General features: G+C 43.4%; 1 protein-coding gene across 7 annotated transcripts in view; it reads left to right on the top strand.

The window, feature by feature from the left end:
• MSRA (methionine sulfoxide reductase A) overlaps positions 1-13,355 on the top strand; it is a 509,296-nt gene that overhangs the window by 127,016 nt on the left and 368,925 nt on the right. For 2 of the 7 annotated variants that reach the window (XM_078347099.1, XM_002756793.7), the window contains exon 1: positions 12,515-12,811. The exons of the other annotated variants lie outside the window; for them this stretch is intronic. In XM_078347099.1, the coding sequence (XP_078203225.1) occupies positions 12,676-12,811 (136 nt within the window). In that variant the 5' untranslated portion in view covers positions 12,515-12,675. Of the gene's footprint in view, positions 1-12,514; positions 12,812-13,355 lie in introns of those variants that run through there. 7 annotated transcript variants of the gene reach the window in all.

Here is a 13,355-nt window from a genome sequence, read left to right as displayed (position 1 = left end):
TAAACTTTATGAGAGGCTTAAGGAAGCATATGTGGCACGAAGCACAGCTTACTAAGCATGGAAAACTGTACGGCAGCCTGGAAGTAAAGATGAATTTCTTTCCTCTTTGTGTGCACTGGCACTGGTTACCATTTCAAGGAGAAGTGCTGATGAAAAAATAATTGTGACCTAGAAAATTTCTGCATATTATCTGCAGGCAGAACGAGTAAAAGATGAAATAAAACAAGGCAAACCTCAACAGCTATAATGTTTATGAATCAAAATGTATTTTATATGGCATCTCCAAATGAAAACTAGAGTTGAAATTATCAGAGAAGAAAGAGTGCATTCTGTGGGGAGGATATACCCCACAGGCAGGATATGTACAAGTGCTTCTTTTGTTTTTTGAATCCAGATGCTCCGTACTGGGAGAAATTTTTGGAAAATGCCTATGTTTATTTATTATTTTGGAATGTAAAGAGTGAAATATAAAACTAGCTAAAGATATTTGCACTCACTTATTTGACACATATACTAGGGGTGGGTACCCTTAGCTCAAAGACAGAGCCATGATTTAGAGATCCTGACTTTGAATTCTGTTAACATTGAGATGGCAAACCTTGTTAGGCTTTTTAGACAATTAAAAAATCAGATCAAGCTGTAGTGCTTGCTTTAAAATATATATACTAAAGAGGCCTTTAGAAATATTCAGTATCAGATCAAATTTAAACTTCCGAATAAAGTGTAAAGGTTGAAGCTGGCTGGGTATGGTGGCTCATGTTGGTAAACCCAGAACTTTGGGATGCTAAGGCAGGCAGATGACTTGAGGTCAGGAGTCTGAGACCAGCCTGACCAAAATAGTGAAACCCCATCGCTATTAAAAATACAAAAATTAGCTTGGCATGGTGGCACGTGCCTGTATTCTCTGCTACTCGGGGTGTGGGTAGTGGGCAGGAGAATTGCTTGAACCTGGGAAGTGGAGATTGCAGTGAAATGGGAGCATGCCACTGAGGTCCAGCCTGAGCTACAGAGCCAGAATCCAACTTAAAAAAAAAAAAAATCAACACTTTGAAGTCACTGTAATAGAATGCAGAAAAGCTTCCTCCACAATGTGGAGGGCATAACACATTTCATAATTACTGGCTAGCAATTAAAAATATTTATTTCCTAATGAGAATTTAATAAAAGAAACTCAATAAATAACCAGCCCATTTTCAACATATAACTAAAATTGGATAATTAATTTTTAAAAGCCCTAATTTCTTCTGAAGGTGCAGAAGGAAAGTTTTCATTGTTAGAGCAGACATTTTATCTTTCTTTTCAAGGCATGAATAGATTAAAGGAGACAAAATCTAGCTTAATGAGGTAACCCAGTGTTTGAGACTAAAATTTAAAAGTTCTACAGGTTAAAATAGCCTAATTATCTTTTCTTTTTACCAATCTATAGCTCACGTTTATACTAATTATTTTTTGTTAAATTACACGGTTTACAGCTGGGCACTGTGGCTGACACCTGTAATTCCAGCACTTTAGGAGGCCGAAGGGGTAGGATTGCTTAAACCCAGGAGTTTGAGACCAGCCTGGCCAACATAATGAGACCCCCATATCTACAAAAAATAAAATTATCTGGGTATGATGGTGCACAGTTGTAGTCTTAGCTACTCGGGGGGCTGAGGTGGGAGGATCACTTGAGTCCTGGAGGCGGAGATTGCAATAAGCTGAAATTGGATCAATGCGGTTCAGTCTGGGCAACAGACGAAGACTGTCTCAAAAAATATTGTTTACTTTCTGATTATAAAAGGGATATATGTCCACTGCAGAAAATCTTAGAATACATTTTGAAATAGAAGAGAATAATTTTAACATTTCCATCATAAAGAAAAAGGTTTGAGGTGATAGGTAGCCCAGTTACCCTGACTTGATTATTACAAATGTATACAAGCATCAAAATATCACAAGAACCCCCAAAATATGTACAACTTTTATATAAAAATAATAATTTAAAAAAACAAAAAATTTGAAAGTAAAAAAAATAATGGGAAAAAAAATTACTTTCAATCTCATTAGATAACCACTGTTGACATTTTGAGGTTTTTTTTTTTTGTTTTTTTGTTTTTTAAGAGACAAGGGTTTTGCTTTGTTGCCCAGGCTGGCGTACAGTGGCACAGTCATGGCTCACTGCAGCCTCAAACTTCTGGGCTCAAGCAATCCTCCCACCTCAGTGTCCTGAGTAGTTGGAACTACAGGTGTGCACCACCATGCCTGGCCAACTTTATTTTTTGCAGAGGAGAAATCTTGCTATGTTGCCCCGGCTGGTCTTGAACTCCTGACCTCAAGCAATCCTCCCAGCTCAGCTTTCCAAATCATAAGATTACAGGCATTAATCACCATGCTTAGGTGGGTTATTTGCTTTCTTTCTGTTGCCCATGAATCTGAATATGCTACTTATGTAACTATGTTGAGGGAAACTCACCTTTTTCCCCAAAGTTGGCAAAAAGATCCCAAAGTTTAGGGCAAAGAGACATCAGGTACCCCAAGTCAAAAGAGATCTTCAAACAGTTGGGGTCTAACTGCTCAGAGTTTATTAAAAAGTGGTCAAAGCTCCCCATTGTGTATAAGTAAAAGGCTGATGGTGGGGGTAAGGGTTGGGGGGGGCACTGGGATGTCAAATGGTCTGCCCATTCCTCCAAAGCTAAAGGGACGAGAATCATCCACAGATGGGGTAGGTCTGCAAGATGAGTAATCAACAATTTTCCCCAGGGGAAATTTCCACTGAAACCCTGTACCCTGTAGGTCTGCTCTGTTCTTTTCTTAGCAGGGAAAGGGAGAATGGAGAGGAAGGAGTGGCCCCACTGCTTGGCAAGGTGAGTAGGTATAAGCGCCCCTGTAACTAAAGGACTGGAAGCTACGGTAGCTTAGCTCGGTTGAACTTGCCTCCATAATGCTCATGAGCTTAGGCTTCCTGGGGCAAGGGTTCTGAGCGGCCAGACACTGTGGACTGTGCCTCTGGAGCAGAAGCTGCAGAACCTCTGGAGGAGGTTTCCTGGTAGTGGAGCTCCCATGCCAAGGTGCCTTGCATGGGGAGACTCGCCTGAGTGTTCAGAGTCTGCTAGAGACACACTCCACATAGACAACTCCCACGCCAGTGACTCTGAACATGAGAAGCCAACGGAGCAACCCCAGGGCAGAAGCACACTGGTGGGCTAGGTAAAGAAAGGCCTGTTCCATTTCTTCCATTCCCCTTCCCAGGCCCCAATCCTAAAAGAGCTTGATCCCAGGGAGAAGGAAAAGTAGATCTCCTCCCAATGTGTGTCTTTTGGGAGGGAACCTGGATCCATGCTGGGCTGGGAGTGGGGAAGGGAGTGAGTATGAAAGTGGACCTGAGTGAAGTCTAAGTACAGACCAAACTGGACGGTGCTTTTCATCACTGGAAATGAGCGGGAAGCTCAGGGAGTCCTCCATCCATCTGGAAGGGGTGGGAAGGAAGATCCGATCTACTGCAATAGAAGGTCATTGATGTTTTCTTCTTCATACTTAAGGTGTTCTCATAGAATATTATTTTTTAAATTAGAAAGCAAAAAATTTAATTAACTGGCTTATATGTCCTGAGTTCAGACTATTTCATAAATGAATTATGAATCTTTATTTCTTTTTTCTGAATTGAAAATTGCTTATTATGAAAGAATGAAGAAAAAGATGAAAATTATCTATATTTCTACCCTTTAGAGATAACTGCTGTTAACAGCTTGGATACATTCTTTCAGGCTTTTTCTATTCTCTCTCTTTTACACACACACAGACAGGAGTGCTTGCACACACATGTATGTGCATGCACACTTAATAAGAGCCTAAAATAACTGCATTTTATTGAAGTAACATGTTGAAGAAAAAAGTATACTGTATATGTACTCTGGGGCAAACATGTCCCCAAGAAAGGTATGATTAACAGATTATTTTCGTACAGGTAGTAAATTGAATTATCATTGACAAAATTAGTGAAATAAATAAGTTATCTGATAATTAACCTTTAAACGAATTAAAGCAGTTATAAGTGAGATAATCTCATACCATTCCCTGCTTCATTCATTCAACCCAGCTTCCTGAGAGTATACTTTGTGCCCAGAGTTATTGTTTTCTGTACTAAGAATCCATCTAATTTGACTTTGAACACATCTTTAGACTCTGGGTGAGCTTGATGAACAACCTATTAACTGACAGATCTGCCAAATGCCCTCTCAGCTTAAAAAGCTGGTGATTCACGCCAGGCACAGTGGCCCATACCTGTAATCTCAGCACTTTGGGAGGCCAAGGCAGGATGGTTGCTTGAGGTCTGGAGTCTGAGACCAGCCTGGGCAATATAGTAAGACTCTGTCTCAATAAATAAATAAATAAAATAAAAAAGTTGGTGAATCAATGAATTTAGAGAATTTTTTATTTTTCCTTGCTGCCCCCTTAACTTCACAGAAGGGAAAAACGAAGAATTGGAAAATAACGTGTCAAAGGTCACAGAACTGGTTAATCCAAAACTAGATTACAATCCAGGCCACCTCTTCAATATTCATTCACCTGGCCATTTGTTCATTTACTCAACAAATGTTTCTTACGTCCTACAATGGCAGTCCGGGCTCTTGACTTGTCATGTCTTTATAATAAAGACAGTCACCATCATCGCAGCTGTTATTAGGTAGTATGTTAAGCATACTCACTTGGATTACTGTATTTCATGGCCATATATTTTAAGTAAGTGGTTAGAGAAGATAATATTGACAAATAACAGTATTTATAAAACTGAATTCTACCTGCGTCCTTTGTGAGGACAGAGGGGGGAAGTCTCTGTGACGTATGTCTGAGTTTATGTGTATGTAAGAAGGAGTTTAATTCATATACTAACCAGAGAGCACTTAGATAACAAAATAAGAGACTAAGAATCCTATTTGCATAAAGGCCACTAGACATCCTGGAGAACAGATGAGAAAGACTTAGGGCCTTTAATGATTCATGCATTCTCGCAGCCAGCATTGAATGAATGCTTACTACTGGGATATAATAAGTAAAATAGGGACACAATTCTTTCCAGAATGGAGCTCACTGTCCAGAAGAGGAAATGGATTTCAAACAATCACACAAATGATTGGGTATTATAATCCTAGCTAACATGTACTGAGGGCTTCCTATGTGTCCGGCACTATTCTAGGCACCTTCCCCATGTTAACTTACTTAATTCTCGCCAAGAAAAAAACCTGTGAGGTTGGTGCTAGTATTATTATCCCCAGTGATGTTTCTGATGGGAGCTCTGAAGGAAAGATACATGGTGATAGGAAGTCATTTGTTGGGGGAGTCTAATCTGGCCTGGGGCAGAGTAAGACAGAGAAAGAGACACCCTCTCTGACAAGGGCAAGGAAGGTTGTCAAGGGCTGCTCCATCTTCCTAGGCAGGCAGGGTACTACCTAACAGCAGGGAAGTGCTGCAAGTGGATTGGTTGGGGCGCTGAGGAGTCGTTGGTAGTAGGCAAGGGAGTGAAAAAGGAGTTTCTTAAGTACTTACTCTATGCCAATCTTACAGCCTCTATGCCAGACTGTACAGTACCCAACCCTGTCCCTAAATTATTCTCTCACCCAGTTTGGGGGTTCTGATCCTGAATTCTTCAGGTGGGGTGAGGCTCAGAGAGAAAATGCATCAGGCTACCTGTGGGGGCTTCGGATTAAAGCAGGGGAACCTGAACCCCAGGGAGTGTTGGCAGCATGGAGTCAGCAGTACCAGGTGCTCTGAGGGGGGCGGTGCAGGGACACTGGTGACGGCTGAGGCAAGCTCACCAGACATCCATGAAGGAAGTACAGAGCTGGCTCTCACTGGATACCTCCAGAGGCCATGGGCTTTATTTTCAAAATATATTTTATTTTTTTCTACGTGTATTTTGCAACATTTCCAAGGTAAACATTAGCTCCCTGTACAGAAATAAAAGAGTTAAGAACGGGTATTGAATTCCTCAGAAGAATGATCAAATTATAATAGTGGGAAACAAACTTGCCTGCTACCAAAACTGATGAGCTGAAGCGAAGAGCTGTCTTTACAAAGCTCTCTCTCATTGAGCCCCCTGCCTGCAGCTGACTCAAGCTATCATCACCTATGTACATGTATAAGGATGGACACGGGCACAGTACAGCAACTTTCCAACCTCCAAAACTGTTTCGTTCCCAGGGAACTGTTTAGTTCCCAGGAGTACATCATCCACAGGTATTTGGTGCTTTGCACTATTGACTTTAATGGGTCAGTTTTGAAGTTTGATTAAGAACACATTCTCTTGGAGATGTATTTTATATACATCTTGTGCTAAATTGTCAAATTGTTAATGGTACTAAGTATGCAAAGACATGTTGTACAGCCTCCATTTCTGCATCATCATCATCACCTTACACACTTGAAAGTTTTTCTGTACATTCTCCTACAGCACCTTTGATGTTTTATGGTTTCCAAATACTCTGGCTTGTCACCACTTGTGTGTGTTGACGGCTGGGCACTGCTGCCACTCAAAATGTTATGATTCCCCTGTGGAGGTTTTCATTTTCCATTTTCAGCCACTGGGCTGTTACTTTCTCTGCTTTGCTCTCCTCATAGCTTTTGATCTGATTCAATAACATGCTTGGTCTATGAAGAGGAATGACTAAAAAAATAAAAGAAAATCAGAGCTTAACTTAATGTGACATAGATTTAAAAAATGTTATTGGCCGGGTGCGGTGGCTCACGCCTGTAATCCCAGCACTTTGGGAGGCCGAGGTGGGTGGATCACGAGGTCAAGAGATCAAGACCATCCTGGTCAACATGGTGAAACCCCGTCTCTACTAAAAATACAAAAAATTAGCTGGGCATGGTGGTGCGTGCCTGTATTCCAGCTACTCGGGAGGCTGAGGCAGGAGAATTGCCTGAATCCAGGAGGTGGAGATTGCAGTGAGCCGAGATCGCGCCATTGCACTCCAGCCTGGGTAACAAGAGTGAAACTCCGTCTCAGAATAAAAAAAAAAAAAAAAAAAAAGTTATTTAAAGTTTTAGTTGCAATTTCTGAAAATCACAGATTATTGCCAAGAGAAGTTTTAAATTATTTAGGTTCTGTAATCCAGATTTTGAGGGTCCAACAGATTCTACCAGGTGCTATCGAATATCCTCTATTTCCTAGCTCTTCCCATGGTTTCTGGTTATGTTCCAAATTGCTTAATATTCAGCAATGATAGCTTTGAATAATTAACAATGAGCTAAGTTTTAGAATTGGATTCAGTGTGCAACCTGGAACGGGTGAAGGCAGTTGAGAACAATCACAGATTCTGGGCTCTAGAGGCATGTTAACTGAGGGCCAGAATATCGGGTGTGGTTTCCACCAGAACAGTGAATCTCAAAGTTTGCTGCCTGGACCAGCCCTGTCAGCATCACCCAAGAATTTGTCAGAAATGCAAAGTTTCAGGGCTAACTCAAACTACTGGATCAGAAACTCCAGGTTGGGACTGGGCAATCTGTTTTTTTTTTTGAGACGGAGTTTCACTCTTTGTTACCCAGGCTGGAGTGCAATGGCGCAATTTCGGCTCACCACAACCTTCGCCTCCTGGGTTCAGGCAATTCTCCTGCCTCAGCCTCCCGCGTAGCTGGGATTACAGGCACGTGCCACCATGCCCAGCTAATTTTTTGTATTTTTAGTAGAGACAGGGTTTCCTCATGTTGACAAGGATGGTCTCGATCTCTTGACCTTGGGATCCACCCGCCTTGGCCTCCCAAAGTGCTGGGATTACAGGCGTGAGCCACCACACCCGGCCCGGCAATCTGTTTTAATAAGCCCACCATGTGATTCTGGTGTATGCTGATGTTTAAGAACCACTGAGCCACTCAAAGCCACAGTGGCTTAAACACAATAAAAGCTCCATTTCTCATGAATTGTCTTAATCTATCAGGCTGCTGTAACACAGTACCATAGACTGGGCAGTTTAGAAACAACAGAAGAGTTTTAGAAGTTTAGAAGCCACTGAACTACTTTTGCACCTTAGCTGAAAATCAACTGACCATGTACGTGTAGGGGTTTTTTTGGACTATTTTGTTCCATGAATCTATTTGTCTCTTGCGGTCAACACCACCACACTTTCTTGGATATCGTAGCTTTCCAGTAAATCTTGAAGTCAGGTAGCCTCCTGCTGTCTTATGGCAGTGGAGGAAGGGAGGGTGGGCAGACCTATGAGTACTGAGAGTGGAGAATTATCTTAATAACTCTCCTGCACCCTGTCTCCCAATACAGAGGCCTCCAAATGGAGGTGACTGGGCTCAAAACGCAGATGTAATTACAAGCATGGCTGGCGTGGGGGAAGGCCTGAGTTCTTGACTGCAATTTTCTTCTGAGACTGTAGTTCACTGTCTGCGCTCTACATCTGGTGTGAGTAGGGCAGCTTTCCTGAGGTCTGCTAGGCAAAGCCTTTGCAAATGCCATGGTCAGGCCTACAAGATAAGTAAGATTTTGGCCTGGAACTGGACTCCTCAGTTTTTGGCTATAGTAGGTTCTTTGCATTGGCACTTGAGTTTTAGAATAAGCTCACCGATTTCTACCAAAAAATCCTGCTAGAATTTTCATTGAGATTGTGTTGAATCTATAGATCATGTTGGAGAGAACTGGCGTTTAACAATACTGAGAGGCTTTGGATCCACAAACATGATGTAGCTCCACCTGTATTTTTTAGGTCTTTTAACATTTCTCCTAGCAATGTTTTGTGTTTTGATATGCAGGCCTAACACATCTTTAGTCAGATACAAATTTTAAACATTTTTGATGCTAATAAGTAGTATTTTAAAAATTCTGATTTCTATTTTTTGTCTCATAGAAATACAATTGAGTTTTACATATAGATTTTCTATCTGCAATGTTGCTAAACTAACATATTAGCTCTAGATTTTCTGCAGATACCATGAAATTAACCTAAATTATGTAGTATTAATTTACCTGACAGGCCGCACAAGGATTATAAGGGGAAAGCTGATGACCACCCCCTTATAATCCTTTTTGTTTTTTTCTGCCATAAAACATTTGATAAAATTGTCAACTCAATATCTTAGCAGGCAGACTACTTGCTCTTTGAAACTGTAGTAGCAGGGAAAGTGGTTGGGAGTGAATCTCTGGGTCAGTGATAGAGTATTGACTTCTTCCTGTCTCTTTAGCAAAGTACTTCAATAAAGATGAACTCAGGTAAAAACTAGTCATTTTGTTAACAGAGCTGCAAGGAAATAAAGCTATGCTAAGATTGGAGTTCTCTGCCTGTAGTCTGCAAAACAAATGGACTGAGTGGTGACTCAGATCTTCTAGTTCTGATGAAGCCAAGAGCTATTACACTTCCGATAGCAGAAGATAAAACTGTGACCCAAGGCCCTTCTCAAAGGCGAGCAGCAAAGTGTTCTCTGCTGGACAATGGAAGCCAGACAAGCAACAGAAATCACATTAAGGCACTGCCTTCCTAGCCATGCCTGCCGTTTTTGCCGGCTGTAAGCGTATAGCCATGAAGTTAGTAGATGCAGGAGACATGAGACAGAGTCTATTAAATAAACATGAAGAGTAGTTAGGTATGAGAAATAGGACTAATTGATATCTGTATCTGTGTTTATTTCTTAAAGGAACTATATGAGAAACAAATGTATATGAAATCCATTCAGTATCTTTAAAAATTGAATTGACAAAGAAGCTATAAGCCTAGCTTGCCAATGCCTGTGCCTATCTGACCCTACTAAAGTAACCCACAGTCCCTCAAAAGTGCACCAGTAAGAAACCAGATATAAAAGGATGTGTAGCCTTTCATGGGGCATACTCATCATGGATCACAGGTAAGAACCTTCCAGTGAGTAAAGACAGTATCTTCAGATGCAACAAAGAAGAGAGTTCCTCCTGGAAAACAGAACTGGGGTCTAACCAAGAATTTACTTCACTACCTTTGCAGTCTAATCTCTTCAAATTTGCTTAGACAAAGAACTGCTATTTTGTCCTCTTTTTCCAAATTGGTGTTTGGGGAAGGCAAAGGGGATGAGAAGTTACATCCAGACTTGTAAGGGACTGTACATCTTTAGATCATGGACGCTGAGCTGGATGCAGTAACTGCTTGGAACTTCGGGTTTTTCTCTCTTCAAATAGGGTGTGTCCTATATGTCAGAAGATATCCATGGATATTTGAGGGGCCACAGGAGTAGGCTGTGACACTGTTGACCAAAGTACATTCTTGTCTTATTATTAGAACTGCCAAGTATCCAAGTATTAGTTGGATCCAGTCACTCTGCAAGAGAACCTCATCTCCCACCTTCCCAAGTTAGATGTGGGTGTCAGATCAGCAGCAGCATTAGATTCTCATTGGAGGATAAACCCTATTTTGAACTGTGCATGTGAAGGATCTAGGCTGCACACACCTTATGAGAAGCTAACTAGGCCAGGCACACTGGCTCACGCCTGTAATTCCAGCACTTTGGGAGGCCAAGGCGGGTGGATCACAAGGTCAGGAGAAGCTAGCTAATCCCTGATGATCTGAGGTGGAACAGTTTCATCCTGAAACCATCCCCCACTTCCCCTTCCCCGTCTGTGGAAAAACTGTCTTCCATGAAACTCGTCCCTGGTGCCAAAAAGATTGGGGACTGCTGGATTAGATGGAATGCCTGAAGAAAAGGAAGTCCTAGAGGTGAAAATGGCATCACTGAAGACAGAAATGTTCAATTATTTCCTCAAAAATCCAAAGAAACTCAATGTAACTTTTCTTGCAACTATTCTGGTAAATGAGATGAAAAACCCTTGTTTTTGAAATAAGATATATCTGTTCTTTTAAAAATGCTTATTTGTTTATAATTATAAAAGTAACAGCCACTGGAACACTTGAGAACAACGTAACAATACAGAACACTTAAAGAAGTTTAAAGAATGAAAATCAGTAGAATCACACTACCCTGAACAACAAAAAAATTGCATTTTTTTTCCAGTTGTTTTTCGGTGGGTGTGCAACTGGGAATATGTGCATTTTCACATACACTACATATATTCACACACAGTTACTTCTGTTGCACTTTTTCATCTAACATCAAAATTAAATAAGTACATTTTTTTTGAGACAGGATCTTGCTCTGTTGCCCAGGCTGGAGCACGGTGTGATCATAGCTCACTGCAGCCTCTACCTCTCAGGCTCCAGCGTTCCTCCTGCCTCAGTCTCCCAAGTAGTTGGGACCACAGGTGTGGACCACCACACCACAATGCCCAGTTACTTAAAAACATTTTTTTTTTTTTTTGGTAAAGATGGCATCTCAAACTCTTGGCCTCAGGCAATCCTCCTGCCTCAGCCTCCCAAAGTGTTGGGATTATAGGCATGAGCCATCATGCCAAGTATTTCTTCACACGAAACATTCTTCACTTCTTAGTTGCAGCATGTTTCTAGCATGTGAAACTTTACACAATCAACCACAAAACACAGAAAAAAACCAAATCAATATGTATCAAAATGCAGTAAGTGAAAAACGCAAAATATTTTGACAGAATGACTATTTTTTCAGACCCTTAACAGTGACCAGGCCTTCACGAGCCTAGAAGGGACTCCTGGGGGGTGTTTTCATGAAAGGACAGTGGAATCTACTTGGTATAGCCTCATAGCAGTAACAAATAGTTTAGGCATGATTTTTCCCAGGAAAAAGACAAATTACAAAATCAAAGCTAGACTGTTTCTAATGTTGTATGTCTGCCTGGCAACACACTGTATTTACACTACAGCACTGCTATTTCTCCTGCCCTCCTTACATTACAGTCCAGACCACATGAAAACAAAGTGGTAACTAAACCCATTCAGGAAGCTGGGTCAAAGCCTTCTTTCTGTGGGTGCTAACCTGGAGCTCCTTTCCTTCTCTGAGATGACCAGAACACCTGTGTTAACCCAAAATCTCACACAGACAACTCCCGAGTCAATCACCTGGCTCTAACCACTTTACCTTCAGTTTGAGAATTTATCACAGGAACGAATGTCATCGCCTTTGATTTCAGAAACAAGAATGATCCAACAGCACCATGAAGTTCACCTACACTTCCTTAATCATGCTGTTGGTGCCTTGTTCCCGTATTGGGCCTGAAGTAAACATATCTGTAAATACGTAATATTGAATTCATCTCGCCTATTTCGTGCTTTTGAGAACTGTGCTTAGTTTTCACTTTGGACGAATAGGAACCCTTCTGATGACCGTCATGACAATGTCGCCAATAAAAACGGACAGTCTAGCTGGCTGTAAGGCAGGTCCACTTCTGTCGCACTGGGGACTGCTGAACTGCGAAGTCGGGGTGACATGGCAAGAACTTTAAAATCAAACCCCATCCCCAAGGGCTCGGTGCTGTTTTTTGGCCTCTGCCGCTTCACGTACTTGGTGCGGCAGGAGGGCACTTGTTCTCTGCCTCAGAACTTCGTCCCGAGCGGAGAACCAGAGGACCTCGCCGGGCCACACCCCCCTGCAGGGAAGGAACACGCCCTCGGTGACAGCCCGTAAGACTCCGGCCTTGGGCAACCTCGATTCCCGGAGGCCGCCGGCCCCGTCAGCAGCGTCCCGCGCCCGCCCGCGCCCCAGCCGTCCACAGTTTCCAGCCGCGGACCCCCCTTTCGGCCGTTCAGGCTGCGGCTCCGCTCTCGGCCGCGCCGCCCCCCGCGACTGCCCCTCGGCTGGTGCTCTCCCATGCTCTCGGCCACCCGGAGGGCTCGCCAACTCCTCCATAGCCTTTTTGCAGTCCCGAGGATGGGCGACTCCGCATCGAAGATCGTCAGCCCCCAGGAGGCCTTGCCGGGGCGGAAGGAGCCGATCCCAGTAGCGGGTAAGCACCGGCCAGGCGGAGGGCGCGGGCGGCGACACTGCGCATGCGTGCCTGTGCCCGGGGGCCGCGCCCCCCCCTTCACTCTCCCCCAACTCGCTGCCCGGAAGGAAGCCGCGGGCGGGCCTCTGGCGGGAAGGGTCTGCGCAGGCGCGAAGGGGCGCCGGCCGGGGCAGAGATGAGTCTCGGCTCTGCTGATGTTCCTTTGTGTTTGGTGTCTCATCTTCTGGAACGAAACCGGGCACTTTGAAGGGGTCCCGTGCGTCGGTCTCACTCAGCTGGAGTGCAGCTATCCTGGCCGTCCCACGTTTTGGGCAGGAAAGGCGCCGCTGTGGTCCGCCTTTGCTCGCTGGCTCGCGCGGCGCTGCTCTGCGCCCGGCTTTCCTGTCTTTTCTGCGCTGGCCGCCGGGACAGGACACCTGCAGCGGGGCTGGTGCGAGTGTTGTCCCGGGATGAGACGGGACGACGAAAACCTTAAATGTGGAACTGCGTCTCAGGCCGGTGTTCTGGCAGCAGGAGTCACCCCCAGACCTCCCTCGTGCTCTAG

This window comes from Callithrix jacchus, chromosome 13 (genome assembly GCF_049354715.1).
Source record: "Callithrix jacchus isolate 240 chromosome 13, calJac240_pri, whole genome shotgun sequence".
NCBI classification, from domain to species: domain Eukaryota; kingdom Metazoa; phylum Chordata; class Mammalia; order Primates; family Cebidae; genus Callithrix; species Callithrix jacchus.
This window is presented reverse-complemented; position numbering and strand designations above follow the sequence as displayed.